Raw genomic sequence first — 19,112 nt, forward strand, 5'->3', positions numbered from 1 at the left:
CTCTCTCTCTCTCTCTCTCTCTCTCTCTCTCTCTCTCTCTCTCTTTCTCTCTCTCTCTCTCTCTCTCACACACACACACACAAACAAACAAATAAATAAATTTAATTTTAAAAGATTAAGAAGAAATTGGACTTGGAGTACAGCACAGTATGAGTGTGATTGCCAAGCTAACATGCGCAAGGCTCTGAATTCAAATCCCATCACCCTTCCCAGGGAGGGTAAATTGTATTGTATAGTATTGTATGCTCCTACTGCTCCATCTTCCAATTAGGAGACATCTTCATTGCCAGTTTATGTAGGTTGCTTTTTATTCCCCTTAGTAAAATGTCCTTGTAGTCTTATTGGTTATTGCTGGAGCTGATGCAATATTGTTGCTGTTATAAATAGGTCCCCTGCAATATCATCTATTCTGGTTAGTTATTGTGGGAATAAAAAGCTCTTGTTAATACAAGATCGTTACATCTTCCACCCAGGCATCCTCACTGAGAGGCAGCATTGCTTCCTCCTCCTTTTCTTTATTACCCTGGGGATACTTCCCTCCCTAGCAGGGCTGTCTTTAGTGCCTCTAAAGTCCTTTCTGCAATACCCAAGTGGCCTTTTTCAAGCTTGATTTCTCTGTGTCACTCATTAGTGGCTGTTCTCTTCTTCATGAATACAGATTCATTATTATATTTACTCTTAGATGACTTCTTCAGGGTTACTTAATGTGAGTGTGTGTGTGCAAATGTGTGTGGAAAAAAAGAGATCGAAATCAGATGTTATTATAGAGACAAGGTCTCATTAGCTTGAAACTGGTCAAAAAGTCCAGGCTGACTTGCCAGTGAGCACCAGGGATTCGTCTCCTCAATGCTGGGGTTATGGCTGTGTTCTGCTGTGCTGGCCTTATATATGAGGGTTCTAAGGAGCAAACTCAGGTCCTTGTGCTCTAAGTGCTTTATGCCAAAGACCAAGGGGCCCTTCTCTCTCTCTCTCTCTCTCTCTCTCTCTCTCTCTCTCTCTCTCTGTTGATTGATATTGACAGTCAGGTCAACTTGACTTTATCTGGAATCACCTAGGAGACACACTTCTGGACGTGTCTGTGATGAGGTTTCTAGGTTAATTGAGGAAGTAAGACCCTCCCTAAATATGGATACTACAATCCCATTGGATGAAGTCCCGGACTGCATAGAATGGAGAAAGTGGGCCAACCTCTGTTTTCTGGGAATACCATGTGTCCAGCTGCCTCACACTCTGGCCACCATGCCTTCACTTCCTGGCAGAGTGTACTCTCAGCCTCTAAGTCAGAATAAACCCTTCCTTCCTTGAGTTGCATTGGTTAGGTTCCTTCCTCACAGCAGCGAGGAAGTGATTAATACAGTGGGGTCATCTCAATTGGTTCCAGTGGCAACATCCTGGGCCCAAGACTGATGTGGCCTTCATCCTTGGACTTGAACTCTTATTTGTCTTTGCCAGTGGTTTCGGGGAGCGTGCTAAGTAAACACATTAAAATCCTGCGGAAATTTGTGCTGCCTTGTTGCATCTCTCTGGAAGATGAAATTGGAGGGAAAAGGGGAACACATGGACCACGAAATATATAATTCATAGCTGTCACATTGTGATGGGTGGCATGGTGTTGCTTTTGTGTATGTGTGAGGTTGCTAAGTGGGAGTGTTTCATCCTGGGAAGAAATCATGCCCCAGTGGGGAAGGGCATTGCATTAGGAACCAAATTTCCCGCATGTCCTTAATTGAATGGACATGTATTCTTAATTTTATTTCTGTTATTTTGCATGTATATGTGTGTGTGCATGATCATGTACATGTGGTTGTATGTGAATGGCAAAGGTCAGCCTTGATCATTATTCCTGAGGTGCTATGAACCTTGATTTTAGAGACAGGGTCTCTTACTAGGGCCTAAAGTATACCAGTTTGGCTAGCCTGTCTAGTCAGTGAGTTGTGTCCCCATTCCTTCTCTGAGGAATTCTAGGCAGGTGCTCTACCATTAAGCTACATGCCCAGCCCTTCACTGAGGAATTCTGAGCTGATACTTTACCAATTGGCCATGCCCCATGGGGGATTCTAGGCAGGTGCTCTACCACTGAATCACACCCCAGCCCCTCACTGGGGGATTCTAGGCAGGGGCTCTACCACTGAATCACACCCCAACCCCTCACTGGGAGATTCTAGGCAGGTGCTCTACCACTGACCCACACCCCAGTCCCTCACTGGGGGATTCTAGGCAGGTGTTCTACCACTAAAATATACCACCAGCCCCGAACTGACAGATTATAGACAAGTATTCTATAATGAGCCAGATGCCTGCCCAGTTCTTTTACTATAGTAATAATGATAATGATAATAGCAATAATAATAATAACAATAATAATAATAATAGCAGCAATCTATGCTTCCTTTCTCTAATGAAATCCTGATTTTTACAAATACCTCTGTTTCAGTTTTATTTCTCCAGGGAACTTGGAGCCCCCCCCCCACATATCAACCTTTAGTCAACGATTAACTCATCTTTCCTTTCTCGACAGACTGTCTCCATTTTTTTTTTAACTCATTCAGGAGTTTCCCTTTCTTACAAGCGTAGCTCTGCATTTTACACAATTTGAAATCATTTTATTGAGTGTTTCTTTGTTTCGCTGGAAAGTTTTTATGTGCACCCTTACATTTTGTCTTGTTAGGAACAGAATGGCTGTTTTTCAAGAGTTGTGTGTTTATGGCTTTGTGAGGGTGTTTTATAGATCTGCAGTATTTGGCTATTGGAAGTGTCCTGCGATCCCAGCCCTCAGGAGACCATGTGGCTCTGCTGCACCCAAGGAGCCTGCCTTCCTTCTTATATATATGTATATATATGTGTGTGTGTGAATATATAATTATATGTATATACACATATTTACATACACATATCTGTGTATGCACATGTGTATATATAGAACAGCTCTATCATCAATCTATCTATATATCTACATAGCTACCTAATCTGTTGATCATGTGTCTGTATTAATATATCTATATTACTTATCTACCTGTCAATCACATATCTATCTACTTATTTATTATCTCTTTTCTATTTTTCTGTTGCTTATCATTTATGTATCAATTGTATGTCATCTATCACCTATCTGCCTATTTAGCTATTGTTTGTCATAGCTATCATCTATCAGCTATCTACCCAACATATGTCTATATGTCCAACACCTCTATCTATCTATCTATCTATCTATCTATCTATCTATCTATCTACTATCTATCTATCTATCTATCTATCTATCTACTATCTATCTATCTATCTATCTATCTATCTATCTATCTTCTATTATCTATTATATCATCTATCTATTTATCATCTTTCATATCTATCATCTATCTATAAATCATATATAGATGTATTCATCTAGACAGGGATCTCTGTCTCCCTATTTATCTACTGTATGTAATAATATGGACCACCACGCACGGACACTTTATTCTTTTTGTTGCCTAGTACTCCACTGTATGCCAACATTACAATTCGCTTACACTTGGGTAACCAGCTATGAGCCATTGCTTTGAGTTTTGTGTGAACATACATATTTATTTTGCTTTGATGTACACCCAGGAGTAAGCCCCTCGGTCTTATGATCACTGTGTTTGGCATGTTGAAGAATTACTCTGTTCTTTTCCATTTTCCATTCCTCTAGTATTGCTCTGTCCCTAGTGACTTATTTTATTTATTTACTTTTCTGAGCCAGGAAACTGAAGTCATGCTCTTCCTGTCTCCACTTCTTGAGTGATGGGATGGCATGTGGGCACTGCCTTGTGTGCACTGCCTTGTGTGCACTGCCTTGCGTGCACTGCCTTGCATGCACTGCCTTGCCGGCACTGCCTTGCGTGCACTGCCTTGCGTGCACTGCTTTGTGTGCACTGCCTTGCGTGCACTGCCTTGCGTGCACTGCCTTGCCGGCACTGCCTTGCGTGCACTGCCTTGCGTGCACTGCCTTGTGTGCACTGCCTTGCCTTGGCACCACAGGATCTTAAACTCAAACCTAAGTGCTTGAGTTTGACTAAGGCAGCTGTTTGAGCATGGCGAAGATGATGATGTCTGGGTCTTTTGTCCGCGTCAAAGTGGAGTGTGAGACTGATGAGGAGGACGTAGGCAAGAAGGGAAGATCTCAGTTGATGGGGTTGTCTGCTGGGATGGGGGCTAAGAGCTGAGAACCCAAGTATGAGAACCATAGGAACCATTCACAGGCCGCACAGCGCTGCCCTGGGTTGAGCCAAGCTGCTTTGATTTTGACGTTGCACGAAAGCATTCCCATTTGCAGTGATGCCTGGAATAGAAGGTGCACCCTGGTGTTTTGTGATGCTGAATCCCACACGGCCCAAGAAGAATCGTTGGCTTTGACTTGCCCAAGGATGTCTTCCTGTGAAGTCGGGGTCCACTTGAGATCAGTAGCTGCCTACTTCTAAAACTAAAGTGATCTTATTCGTGCTGTCCGTTGTGGAAATGAAGGGCTGGGGATGTAGCTCAGTGGGCAAGCGGTTGTGTGGCATCACCTGGTGAAGGACTAGGGACCTAGACCAGCAGTATAGTGCCTGCCTAGAATCCTCCAGAAAGAAACTGAGTATGTGATTCAGTGATAAAAAAAAAAAAAAGTTGTGTGTCAGAGGTCCTGGTTCAATTCCCGGGACTCCAGAGTGTGTGCATGTGTGTGTGTAATAAGTGGCTTGTATATTTACAAATAATGAGAGTCATAAGCACACATTTTCCTAGCTAAGTAATTTAACCTCTCAGAGCTCTGCCGTCTATGCTTACTTGTCAAGGTCTTTATGGGATTCCACGACAATGGATAGGGACCTCCCAACATCCTGGGGGCTGCAGCTGCTCAGAGACGGTTGCCATGGAGGGCTTCTTCCTTGTGTATTGTTGGTTATCATACTTAGGGGCATTTTTCTCATCTTTGCAATTTGTTCTCAAGCACTTTGTGTTTCCCTTTGCCACTGAGATGGAAGTTAAATAAAACCATTAGGCAAAGAGTCACGTCAAGACCTAGCTTGTGCTTTTAGCTCATGGTGAAATTAACCTGTTTTTTTTTTTTTCCTGGTTCAACTGCAGCAGTTCTCATCCCCCCCCCCCCCACACACACACACTGAACCCATCCACCTGCTCCCTGCTGGTTCCCTGATATTTATTAAATGTGTTAGGTTCCTGGAACCTTCTCCTTCGTGCAGACCTAACCTGGCTGTGACTGTCCCAAAGAGAAAGGGGAAATGGGCACAGATAAGGTTCCACATTCATTCCATTTCTTGGCTTCCTCTTGGTTTTTATTTCTCCAAGTCTCAGTGGTCTCTGTCTCCAAATATTCAGATGTGAACCCCAGAGCTTGGCATAGCCTGGGCCCCTCTCTTCATAGAAATATCCCCACTACCACATGAACTGGATACTTGAGGTACAGTCCTGTTATGCCAGGGCACAGGAGATGTGGAGGCAGAAGACTGGGAGTTCAAAGTCATCCTCAGTTACGTCGTGAGTTCAAAGTCAGCCCGGGCTACAGCAGACCCTACCCCTGCATACATACCTTCCAAGCATATATACAGACTGTGTAAACTGGGGTCATAATTTTTTATGTGCTAAGATATGTTAAAATCTTAGTTGAAGCTCTGTCAGAGGTCACATGATATATCTAGAGGAGGTGTTTTAGAGTAACTCTTTCTCCTCCTTCTTTGTAGGGTTATCCAAATCACTGGGACTCATCGAAGGGTATGGTGGGCGGGGCAAAGGAGGCCTTCCTGCCACCCTTTCCCCCTCGGAAGAAGAAAAAGCCAAAGGACCTCATGAGAAGTACGGCTACAATTCCTACCTCAGCGAAAAGATCTCCTTGGATCGGTCTATTCCAGATTATCGTCCAACTAAGTAAGTTCCAGCTGAGCCCTGGCAAGGGGCTGGGTAGCTTTGTCTTCATCTGTGATACGTTCTCATCTATTTGTAACCACAGAGGGATCTTCTATTTTGAACTCTCTCTTCTATAACCAATCAAGGGCTCTTGTTGCTTAGGAAATACTGGCTAAATAAAAAGCTAAGGGCTGGTGATGTGGCTCAAATGATATCGTACTTGCCTCCTATGAGTTCTGGAATGAAGCCCTGGGTTCCATCACAGACACTTCAGAATTGGTGGCACAGCTGGATTCAGTGGGGAATCCAGCACTGGAAAAGTGGAGCCAGGAGCATCAGGAACTCAGGACTGAGGTAGGAGGGCCAGCCTGGCCTACGTAGTTAGTTTGAAACCAGCCTGGGCTACATGATTCCATCTCAAAAAAGAAAGAATACAACAGTTATAAAAGTAATGAAAAATATAGAAAGATTCTCAATATAAAAATTCTTAAATTTAAAATACCACCATGGTATCCTTACCTAAGTGTGGTAATTGTTGACATTTTGATGTCTATTATCTTTCTCTATCCATCATCTATCTATCTATCTATCTATCTATCTATCTATCTATCTATCTACCTACCTACCTACCTACCTATATCTGTCATCTACCTGTCTATCCTCTATCTGTTGAACTTTATATTTTGTATTTGTTGGTTTTCAAGACACTGTCTTACTGCATGTAGCTCAAGCTAACTAAAACTTACTATGTAGCCCAAGTCAGTCTCAAACTCATAATCAATCCTCCTGCCTCATCTCACCCCCCCCACCAGATGATGGGTTTATAGACATGAGTCACTATGCCTAGCATATTGATAATATTATATATTATCACATACTAATACATGATAACACCAAAATATTACCATTGAGTCTGTTTTCTGTAGATTATGAGCGACATATCAGTTTTGTCTTTTTGATTTGATATCATAACACAAGCACACGTGTAAATGTTTGTATTCTTATATGTACACATATGTGTGTAGCGTGTGCATGTAGTCGTGGAAGACAGAGGTAGATGTCAACTATCCTCTCCTACCTCTCTCCACCTTAGTTTTTGAGACGGGGTCTCTTACTGAATATGAAGCTCCCTGATTCAGCTGGGTTAGCTGACTGGCCAGTGAGCCCTAGAAATCCCCCTGCCTCTGTCTTCCCAGGCGTGGTAAGAGCATGCCGCCAGCCTTGGCACTTTCATGGGTCCTGGGGATCAAATTTGGATCCTCATGCTTTCACAGTGATTGCTTTACCCCCTGAGCCATCTCTCCAGCCCCAAAAGCATGTGGATATAGAGACAGCCACTGGGGCACAGGTAACCTACAAGTTCTTATACCCAAGGGATGGTGACTCTCCCACCCTTAGCAGCCACCAAATTCCAATAGCTCCTCCACTAAGGGTGGGCTTGACACCCTCCCCCATCGAACTAGAGCTTCAAAAGTTGCTATTTACTATGTAAGAGCTCACTCTGGTTTCTCAAATCTCCATTTTCTTTAGATTTTCAATGTCTCCTTTTTATTCCCATTTAGAATGTGCCCTCGCTTGCGGTAGATTATTTCTTTTTTTTTCAAATGGGTTTTGTGCAAATCAGTTAAGTATCCTGGTTACTGAGAAAAATAAATTCAAGATAAAGAAAATTATCTTAAATGGATTTAAAATTACAGCATTAGCTGAGAAACCCGTTAAATCTCTCTCTCTCCGCCTAATAAGCGCACATTCATTTTGAATCACTGGGAAAAAATATACATCACCCCCTTTGCATGCTATTTTGTCTTCCTGGACTTGTGTTCTGAGAAAACATCTGGCGGTTTTCACTTCCTGGTGCTTTCTGATTAGCCTTTCTTATTTCCATGTTGGCAAATAAACACGGCCCCGTGTTTCACTCTCTGATGAGCCTGGAAAGGCCTCCAACATGCGGTGTATTAGAAATGGCTCAACTGAACAGATGTCGATGAGTATCTACGATGCACCCGGTGACTGGCTTTACTATGGAGATGCAATCTTGCAAGGGACATAGTCCTAGTTGACTGACTTCTTGTCTGGGGAGGGAAACAGGCAAGCAAGGCCGTCATTCCAGTGCAAGGTGACCTATGTGGTATGAGACCCTGTGGACCCTGTGGCACGACGTTTTCTGGTGAGCTTGACAAATGTCTTTTCTCTTGAGATGTGGAGACTTTTCTTGTTGCTGTGGCAAAATGTCTAATAAGAAGACGTTTAGGGGAGAAAGGATTCCTTTTGGCTCACAGTTCAAGGGTACAGATCATCATCATGGGGAAAGCATGGCGGCAGGAGTGGGAGGCCCCTGGTCACATTGAATAGAAAGAGAGAGAGAGAGAGAGAGAGAGAGAGAGAGAGAGAGAGAGAGGTATATTGATGCTCACCTCACTTTCTCGTTGTTTTATTCTGTACGGAAACCCAGTTCATGAGATGGCCCCACCCGCATTCAGGCTATGTCTTCCACCCCACTTAACTCTATCTAGAATAGCCTTTGCAGACATGTCATGAGAATTGTTTTCTATAGTCATTTGGAATCCCATCAAGATGGCAGTAGAGATTAACCATCCCAGGCACGAATGTCAGACCATCAGTGCTTGGTGCACAATGAGATTACTTGATGCTATTTGCAGGAGCATGGGTAGCCTCCAATGGCAACACTACCAAAGAAAATGCCTCCCTTCCCCAGCAACCATTAACTGCCAATAGATCCTCAGGGAGGAGTGGGGCCTTGTGAGCCTCTCCCCCCAGTGATGGAACATTAATCCATCCCGTCTAACACCAGTCTCTTGCAGGGAGAATTCAAGGGAGCAACACGCATGCCATTCCTGGAGAACAGTAGCCTACAGTAGCCATGGCAACTGTACACACAGGGAGTGGAGCATCTCTAGCTTGAGGTGATATCCCCAAGCTAAGGAAAGCTTGAAGGATACGTGGGATGAAACATCTAAAGAGGAGAGTAGGATAAGAATGGACCAGACCAGGAGGACAAACTTTGGGTGTGGTTCTCTGCAGTAGAATGTCTTGGCATCTCCGAGTGGTGTAGCTTGGTGGAGTGAACCCACATTCACTTCTGGTTCCTCCTGAAGCTGCTAAAATGATGGGAAAGAGGCACAGTGCATAGAAAGGGAAAACTAAGTAACAACGTTGGTGTGGCAATTTGAATGTAATTGGCCCCTGTAGGGAGTGTCACTATTAGGAGGTATGGTTTTTATTGGAGTGGGAATGGCCTTGTTGAAGGAAGTGAATTATTGTGGAGGTTGACTTAGAGGTCTCCTGTGGCCGGGATACAACCCCGTGTGTCAGGCAACTTCCTGGTGCCTGTGAAATGTAGGACTCTCAGGTACAACTCCAACGTCACTTCTGCCTGCATCTGGCCATGCTCCCTGCCATGATGATAATGAACTGAACCTCTGAATCTGTAAGCGAGTCACCACAATTAAATGTTTTTTTTTTTTAATAAGGGTTGCCATCATCATGGTGTCTCTTAACAATGATAGAAACCCTGACTAAGACATCACCTGACTAAGCGAACACCTGCAGGACTTTGGAAGATGGAAAGAGGATGGATAAATGGTAGTTAGCAGATAGATAGAGAAACCGAGACCTAACTTTTCACGTGAGACGCGTTTAAGTTTGCTTTAGTTTTATTTCTATGGCTGTGATAAATACCCTTGCAAACAGCAATTTAAGGAAGAAGGGTTTTATTGGCTTATAATTCCAAGGCACAGTGCATCATTTCGGAAGATTTAAGACAGGGACTCAAGCAGCTAGTCACGTCACATTCATAGTCAAGAACAAATAAAAAATTACATTCTAGCTAACTTATTTGCTTGCTGGTAGTTCTCAGCTACTTTTATACACCCAGAGTCCAGCCCAAAAAATACTGCCACTCATATTCAGGGTGGGTCCTCACACCTCAATTAACAATCAAGACACTCGCACACATGCCAACCTGATATAAGCAGTCCCTCAATAGATTTTCTCCTAAGGTGACTGATTCTGAATTGTCAAGTTGATAGTTAAAACTACCCCTCACCAGACTGTTAGAGCAGAAGAATACAACCTGATCAGATGGCCAGAGACCCACTGCTGCAGTCGCTTTCCAGGAGAGACATGACATGAACAATGTCTCCCCATCCTACGTAGGTCTATGACACCAGACTGAATTATGATTCCACTGAACTCCAACTTGGTCAACTGATGAGGGTTTTTTGGGTGTAATTTCAGAGCACAGGTGACTTACAGGGCCATGCATGACCCCAGAGCAGCTGTACCACCAAAGCCCATCTCATAACAGAGGGCAACCTCAATAGATGCGGCATCATGGAGACACACCTTCATCTTCCACTTCCGAGATAGTCTAGCATCTCTCAAGATCCCTCACAGCTGGTGCTGAGCCAGGAAGAGTGGTAGCCAGGATCTCTGATGATGATCTCAAAAGCCTCCACTCCCTACTTCTGTTAGGAAGTGCTAACTTCATTACTACTACCACAGACCTAGCTATCTATCATCAATCACTGTGTTTTGGCTCAAGCTGTTGTCATAGCTACCAGGCCAAGTATTATCTCTACTTTCAAACGAAGATAGGATGGGTCATATGCTTTCTGGAAGAAAAGCCATGTACTACCACCCAGGACCTGGACAGGAGAAGACAGGTTTTTCTTATGACTGGATGTGGGTAGGAATGGGAAGATTGTAGTCATGTCCCTATTTTCTGTTGTTCTAGTTTCTTTTCTGTTGCTATGATCAACCATTCTGACCAAAATCAGCTGGGAAGAAATGGTTTATTTCATTTTACACTTTCAAGTCACAATTTAGCATCTAAGGAAGTCAGGGTAGAAATCCAAGGGAAAAGCTCAAAACAGAAACCATGAGGAACATCACATGCTCAATTATTGGCATGCTCATACTTTGTTAGATACAACCCAAGGCCACCTGTCTAGGAATGGTGCTGCCCACCATAGGCTGGGCTCTCCTACCTATATCAATAACTAATTAAAACAATCCTCCCACAAACACGCCTCCACCCACAGGCCAGTCTGATCTGGGTGATCTCCCAATTGAGGCTTTCCTCTCCTAGGGCTCTAGGCTCTGTCAAGGTGACAATTAAAGCTATCCAGGACACCTGCCTTCACATCTGCATAGCCAGAACCTGTTCCTGTCCTTTGCCCTCCAAACTCTAGTTTATAGAGGTAGTCTACATCAGGATATATTCAATAGTTGGGTGGTGGTGACACACGCCTATAATCCCAGCTCTCGGGAGACAGAGGCAACAGATCTCTGTGAGTTCAAGGCCAGCCTGATCTACAGAGCTACTTCCAGGACAGCTAGGGCTGTTACACAGAGAAACCCCTGTCTCAAAAAACAAACCAAGAAACCAATAAACAAAAAAAGAATATACTCAATGTAGACACTTTCCAGCCTTGTGATCTCTCCAGGCTCTCACACTTCTGTGTGTTAAAGTTACAGAATCCACTTGGCAGAAATGAAGCTGACTGAAGGAAGAGGCCAATGGATGATAGATAGCAGGGGTGACTCAGTCTGTTGTTAAACTTCATCTTTATACGGCGTTGCTCATTTTTTGTTTGCGATGTGTGTACATGTGTGTGCGTGTGCGCGTGCGTGTGTGTATTTGCAGATGATGCAGGTCAATCTCAAGTCTGGTTTCTCAGGCGTTTTCCGCTTGTTTATTAGAGGCAGGATCTGTTCCTGGGACCACGGCTCACCTCTATAGGCTGACTAGCTAGGAAGCCCCAGGGAGCCTCTTGTCGGTCTCCACTTCCTCAGTGTCCCATTACAGGTGTGTCCACCACACCTGGGTTGCTGCTTGGGTCCTTAGGACCAGACTCAGGTCCTCAAGCTTGCACAAAAAGCAGGGCACTGACTAAATCATCTCCCCAGTCCTAGCACACTTACTCTGAGATAAGAGAGATAAACGCCCCAGACATCCTTTCAAAGAGTCCATTATCAACAAATAAACAAACGGCAACAATGGGGGGGGGGGTAAAGCCTTAACAATAATAACAAATGGCATTTGGAGGAAGCAAAGAGACTCAAGGCTTAAAACTATAATTGACTCCCAGGGATCACAGGCTGCTTTGTTTATGAAATGAGAACATTTCTGCTACAGAAATAACCGTAATCAAAATAAATCCCATAAGTTTAAAATTGAGCAAAAATAGGCAAGTCTGAGAAGGGTTGGAAAATAGCACAGAGGAAATCATTTGGATAAGTAGCGATAAAAGAAGTTGGGAAAAATGGAGAGGGGATAAAATGTAGTTCTGCTCACCTGTATCACCCATCATCCAAGGCCTAGGGGACGTGGCGGAAGGGGGTAAGGAATGTAAAAGCCGGAGGATGGGGAGAAGTGTCGTAAAATGCTGTCATGTGGACAGGAGTTGGCTGCTGTGCACACGAGTTCACTGCGGGTGTGGTTACCTGCAGGCCAGCAAGCCAACACGAAGTCAGATTCCACTGGGCAGCAGAAAGTAAACTCTTTGGGTTTGAAACAGAAGGAAAGGGAGTGAGGTCGGGTGCGTGTGGAGGGGGTAACGGACTTGTTGCCGGGTGTTCTCGTTTCATGTTTGTTGTTATCAAGAAACACTCTGACTGAAAGTCACATGGGTGAAGAGTGTTTATTCAACTTACAAGCCCAGATCATCATCTGTCACTGAGGGAAGCCAAGGTGGGAATTACGGTAGGCTTTCTTATTATTCTATATCTATATCTGTTATTGCGTCTTATCGAGACACTTAACAGCCAACAATTACAGAAGAAACCATGGAGGAATGCTGCTTACTGGCTTGCTTCCATGGCTTGCTCAGCCTATTTTCTTATAGCAGAGCCAGACCAGGGGTGACACCACCCACAGTGAGCTGGGCCCTCCCGCATCAATCATCAATCCAGAGCGTGCACCACAGACGTGGCTACAGGCCTATCTGGTGGGGACCTTTTCTCAAGTAAGGTTTCCTCTTTCCAAATAGCTCTAGCTTGTGTCAGATTGATGTAAGACCCTGCACACCAGAGAAACAAAGTAAAGCCAGGGCTAGGGAGATGGCTCAGTGGGTAAACACAAAGACCTGAATTCAGATCCCCAGCACGCACCCAGATCTGGGAATGGAGGCACGCATCTGTCACCACGCCGTCCAGGGAGTGGGAACAGAGAGCCCTCAGGATTTTGCTGACAAACCAGTTGAGACATTTGCTGAATTCTTGATCCAGGGAGAGACCCTGTCTTCAATAGTAAGGTGGGAACTCACAGAAGACACTCAACATGGATCTCTGTCCTCCATCTGTGCATGCACACTTTTGCACACACGTGAGCACACACAGAGGTTTTTTGTTGTTGTTGTTGTTGAATAAAGTAATAGCAAACAATCAAAAACAAGAAATGGCACCCGAGTCATTGTTGTTAGGAAAAACAGGGAATACAGAAGTGATATGAAATAGTCTATGCTCTGTTTTAATAAAATTAAAGTTCTGCTAGGTCAAAATATGTCTGCAGAATTCCGTGAAACTATAATAGAAGTGCAGTATGTATAAATATGATATGTGGGCTGGCAAGATGGTGCATGTAGTAACATCACTTGATCCCAAGCCCAGTGACCTGGGTTTCATTCCTGCAACCCACCTAATGGAAGGAGAGAACCAGCTCCTGAAAGCTGTCCCCTGACTCACACATACACACACAAAAAAATTACTAACTGCAATTAAAAGTAAAGATGAATATTATATGCAAGGCAATTAGATACAGTGAGGGAGGTTAAAATTTTTATTGAACGGTGCTATCCCATGTTCTCTTGTTTATTTTTGGAAGCTCTTTGTGGGATGAATCTGAAAGTGGAATTGGGGTGATTTGGAGAATTGCCCACAGGCTATACAAGATAAAGTCACCCTTTGCAAGTTCTGAGTGCCGCACAAAAAGTGACCAAATTAACCTGTGTTGTCTGCACATTAGTCCCCCCTATCAAAGAGTGGCCAGGGGCTCTTTCTGGAATAAGCTTCTCCAAAAATGAGTCCTGGGGCGCAGGAGAGAGAACTGCCTGGGATTCTAACATCTTCTCTCTTCTAAGGAAGTGGTCTCCCAGAGGTGGCGTCCTGTGTTAAGGCCCCTCAGAACTCTCCCAAGGATCATGTTTGGGGAGCAGATTAAAGTAGATGGATTTTATTAGAGTTGTAAGCAGAACTCCAGTTGTCTTCATTCTAACTGCACTTGAGAAAACCGTTTTCCTAATACATATGAACGATATCGAGGGTAGTTGCAAAATTAACCCCTTGCTTGTCAAATCTCCTTCTGGAACGTGTTTCCCTTTTTTTTCTCTTTATTTGAATTCTAAAGATCTCTTCCTATGGCTTGGACAGGCACTTTAAATTCGTCTGAATCTGGAACTGTCAATCTTTGCATTTTTTTCATTTCCCGAGTGCTTTAAAGCTGAGGAAGATAGCATCCCTCCCAAGGCTTATAAATATTCCATTCCAGCTCGGTCGTCTCTGATTGTCTTACGTTTCACCATCCATCCACACAGAATTTATTGTAGAATATGACACAGGTTTGGGAGCTTTTGTTCCAAATGTCTGTACATATTTATTTATTTATTTATTTACTTACTTACAAAGTGGCCTTTTCAGAGTAATTCTGTAAGCAGTCCCCTTTCCCTCCTTGTGGGGGAAGAATGCATTGCTTTTCTTTTTTTTTTCATACAAGTGGTTATTTTCCAGGTTGTATGTGTATTGTTTTGGTCCATATCTCTTATTTTCCTTTTCCATTTTTTTTGTTTTAAAATAAATTATTAAAAATGGTTGCATGACAGATGTCCCCTGGTTGTCACAGAGGAACAAACCATAGCTAGGTCTGTAGGACATCAAAGATGGTGGGAAGGCAGGTATGTGGGCTGTTTAAAGTGCTTTGGGCCAGGTCCAGAAAGACAAAGATAAGAGACCGAAGGGTCCTGGGAGCAGAAGAGCCCTGCAGAAATGACCTTTATTTTCACCATTGTATCTTACTTATTTAATTCTGTATTCAACACAATAATCGTTGTGTGTTTATGGAGTGTGGGGTGATAATTAGATGCATGTATATGTGATGATCAAATCGGGGTAGTTGGGATTTCAGACTCATTAAACGTTAGCGTGTCTTGATGGGATTCCCCAGACTCCTGTTTCCTGGCTCTCCATGAGGTGTGTAACAAGCCACTGCTTAATGGCCATTGTGCTGCAGCGAACCAGTAATTCTGTATTGTGTGGAGGTGGGACTGGAACCCAGGGCCTCACACGTGCAGGCAAGTGTTCTGCCAAGGAGCTGTATTGCCAGCACTTGTAGTGGCATTCTTTAAAGCTCTCTCTCTCTCTCTCTCTCTCTCTCTCTCTCTCTCTCTCTCTCTGTGTGTGTGTGTGTCTGTCTGTCTGTCTGTCTGTCTCTCTCTGTCTCTCTCTCTCTTTATTGCTCAGGATTTAACCCATGGATATGTGTGCACACACACAGGTGTATACATGCGTGTGTGTCTGTCTGTCTATTGCTGGGGATTTAACCAATGGATATGTGCACACACACAGGTATGTGTGTGTGCGCATGCACATGCTCGTGCGCATGCGTATGATCAAAGGACAACCTCAAGTCTTGATCCTCAGTCTCCACCTTACTTGAGGTGGAGTCTCTCACTTTTCTCCCCATTCGCTGGCCTTGGAGCATCTGGGAATTCCCATCTTAGCTCCCATCTCACCTTAGGTACACTGGGATCACTGACAGGTACTGTAATCTAATCCTGAACCACACTCCTAGCCCCAAATTGGGGGATTCTAGGTGTGTGTGCCATCACTGAACTACACTCTTAAACCCAGCTTTATATGATATCTGGGGATTTGAACTCAGGTCTTCAGACGAATGCAGTAACCCAACAAGCCACCTCTTTAGCCCACTTGACTCAAGTTTTCTTTTGGTAATTTCATTCATTTATTTCCTGACTGTGTGCACACATTTGCATCATGGTACATGTGTGAAAGTCAGAGGATGACTTGTGGGTGCTGGCTCTCTTCACAATCCTCATGTAGGTCCTGGAGATTGAACTAACTCAGGTCACAAGCCTTAGAACCTTTCCCCAGCCTCTTTATTAAGCACTTTCGCCCTCCCTATTTGATGAGGCCACACCCATGTAAAATTGAGAACATGTAGTATTTGCCTTCCTGAATCTGGCTTATTTCTCTTGACATGCTATTTTCCACTTCCATGCCTGCTGTAACCATTAAGGGAATTTGATTTTCTCTCTGGACGCATAGTGCTCCACCATGTAGATATACTGCATTGTCTTTATCTACTCATGATAACGGATAGCTCCGCTGCTTCCATGTCTTGGTCCTCTACAAGAGCAGCAAGTGCTCTTGACTACTGAACCATCTTCCCATCCCTCTCCTACATTCTCTTTCAGTAGATGTGTGTTTTACAATGAGGCCATTGATCGATTTTCATGGATATTTTTTGTATGCCATAAGAGAGGGGGCTCTAACTTCAATCTTCTGCACGTGCACAGTGACGCTCATTGAAGAGGTCGTCTTCTCTCCGGTGTTTATTTTTTGACACTTTAGTGGGTAGTCAGCTAGGGCTTGTGCTGCAGGCCAGTCCATCCCAGCCACTCAGGAGCTGAAACAGACTGGTAGAAAGCTCAAGGTCAGCCAGGCTTACAAAGTGAGTCCTGGGACATATGGGGAAAATAGTAAAACATTGTCTCAAAATAAAAGGAAAACAGGGTTTGGAGTGCGACTCAGCAACAGGGCACCTGCCTAGAATCCCCCAGTGAGGGACCAGGAGTATGACGTAATCTTAGAGCTGTACGGCATGTGCACAGCTCTAGGTTCCATCCCCCAAAGCTAAAAGATATGGAGGAGGAGGAAGAGGAAGAGACTTCCACGGAATCAGCAAAAGGCAGCAGCTAACTGGGTATGGATGAGAGGTACATGCAGCAGTTTCCCACTCGAAAGGTGAATTTGCATTTGTGGTACTGCAGATTGAATTGCGGGTTTCCCATGTAAAAAAGCAGGCACCGCAACACTGAGCCATAATCCACTCGTGTGGTGGTTCCAGCTTGGGGATGTACAGTGGAAGTGATTTTCCTAATTGGGAGTAAGGATCCTCCCATGGTTCATATTTCATAGAGAAGATGGTACCTCTGCTTGACCACGGATTTCCATGGTTACAGTTTCCTTGAGATGACCACATGATGTACATCTGTCAGGCTTCGTTTACTATATGCCAGTGTGTATGAGTGAGGTTGATGGCTCCAGCATCCAGCCAAAGCTTCCTAACTCCTGGATCCTATCCCTTGTCGTGATGTACCATTCAGGTGATGCTGTGTTTGTTATCTGGGTGTTCGGTGTTGTAATAGGAGCGGTGGGCTACTTTCCCGGCATCCAGCCGCCCACATGGCTAGCTTTACCCGAAATAATTACACGGAAACTGTATTCTTTTTAACACTGCCTGGCCCATTAGTTTCAGCCTCTTAACCCATTTCTAATAATCTATGTAGCACCACGAGGTGTGCTTACCAGGAAAGATCTTAACCTGCGTCTGTCTGGAGTGGGAGAATCATGGCAACTGCCTGACTCAGCTTCTTTCTCCCAGCATTCTGTTCTGTTTACTCCGCCTGCCTAATTTTCTGTCCTACTAAAGGGCTGAGACAGTTTCTTTATTTAACCAATGAAATTAACACAAAATAGAAGACTCTTCCCCATCATTTCCCCTTTTTCTGTTTAAACAAAAAAAGAAAGGCTTTAACATAGTAAAATTACATAACAAAACAGTTATCAAGTAAAAATTACAGTTACAATATTTATATCTATTTTATCTTTTATCGTAACTAAGGAAAACTATAATTATCTATCTATTCTTCAACTCCATCAAAGACTCCAGAAGGATATAATATTACCTAAGTAAACAAGAAATAAGAAACTTCAAGCTCTATAAATGACAGAGACATCTCACTGCCTGGATAGTCACCCAAAGTTCTTCTGTACTGTTGGGGCATCCATCTTCAGCCTACAGGCCCATAGTATCCAGCAGACATTTCCATGAAACAGGAAAATTCCAAAGACAGTTCACTTTCTTCTGTATCCTGCAGAATGTCTCGCAGACTCTTTCATAGGTCAGGAACCCCAAAAGACCATCTCACCTTTTGGCAAGTCCTCTCTCTGAGGGTTCTCTGTGTCAGTTTTTGCAATAGTCCAGGCAAAAACAGTCTCTTGCCCAAATGGCTATCCAGCTCTATAAGGAGCCTCTTTGATGCCCATCTTCCTCTTGAAATAGATTGGTGCTGCCAGGAGCAGAAGTGTCTCATTGTCATGAAAAGCCCTAAGTTTTAAAAACATTTAAAATGCCATATTCTGCAGTCTTCGAAAGATATGAAGAATGCCTATCTAACTGAAATATATCTCTATATATCTAGAAAATTTAACTAACATGACTACAAGCTTTACCATTATCGATGATTATCCATTAGCAACCTATATTTCCTAATTATACACTACATTTTTAAATGAACTACACAATCACAAAACCTTAATCAAGATCAGAAATACATATACATATAACAAAATTGACCTTAACTTAATACCAATAAAGCAAAATTTATACCAGTGTAAATTATTCATATCTATATCATATCCCCCTTTAAATGTAAAAGAACATTTATAAACAATATTTGGGAAGATGGGCGCAGTATTTTCTCTCCAAACTGCTTCCTGCTGAATGGGGGCATTGTTAATTAGGTCTTTCATGGTATAACCTGTGTGCCAGGGTCATCTCAGTTGAGTGAAGTAATTTTTTGAGGGTATTCACAGCAACCTTTCAGGAGGGCGTTGTCTATCATACCAAATTGGGATAGAAGAAATCCACAGGGTCTCATCCTCTGTGAAAACAAAAGAAGAAACTCCTTTCCAAAGCATCATATCCTTAGACCCAAATTCTGAAGTCATAATACCCTTATGATATCCATTTGGGTTCCAATTGGCAGCCCATATAATGAAATGTCTCTCTGCACTTAGCTCCTTCACAGTCAAAAATTTTAAAGAAAACACAATGTACATAATCCAGACTCTCTGTGAATTTTCCATTTTTATGTGGCTTATTTTTCTTTATTTCTCTTAATCTATAACTATCTGTACTTCTGTACTCTGTCTCTTTAAAGACTTTACCCTTTTTCTTTTTAAGACATTAACTTTATTCTTTATATTCTTTT

General features: G+C 43.3%; 1 protein-coding gene across 1 annotated transcript in view; it reads left to right on the top strand.

The window, feature by feature from the left end:
- The window catches only part of Galnt17 (polypeptide N-acetylgalactosaminyltransferase 17), a 419,016-nt gene that overhangs the window by 152,395 nt on the left and 247,509 nt on the right, over positions 1–19,112 (top strand). The window contains exon 2 of the mRNA XM_050166139.1: positions 5,697–5,880. Coding sequence (XP_050022096.1) covers positions 5,697–5,880 — 184 coding nt within the window. The remainder of the gene's footprint in view (positions 1–5,696; positions 5,881–19,112) is intronic.

Source organism: Alexandromys fortis, unplaced genomic scaffold (genome assembly GCF_014885135.2).
Source record: "Alexandromys fortis isolate MF-2015 unplaced genomic scaffold, M_Fortis_MF-2015_v1.1 scaffold_151, whole genome shotgun sequence".
NCBI classification, from domain to species: Eukaryota; Metazoa; Chordata; class Mammalia; order Rodentia; family Cricetidae; genus Alexandromys; species Alexandromys fortis.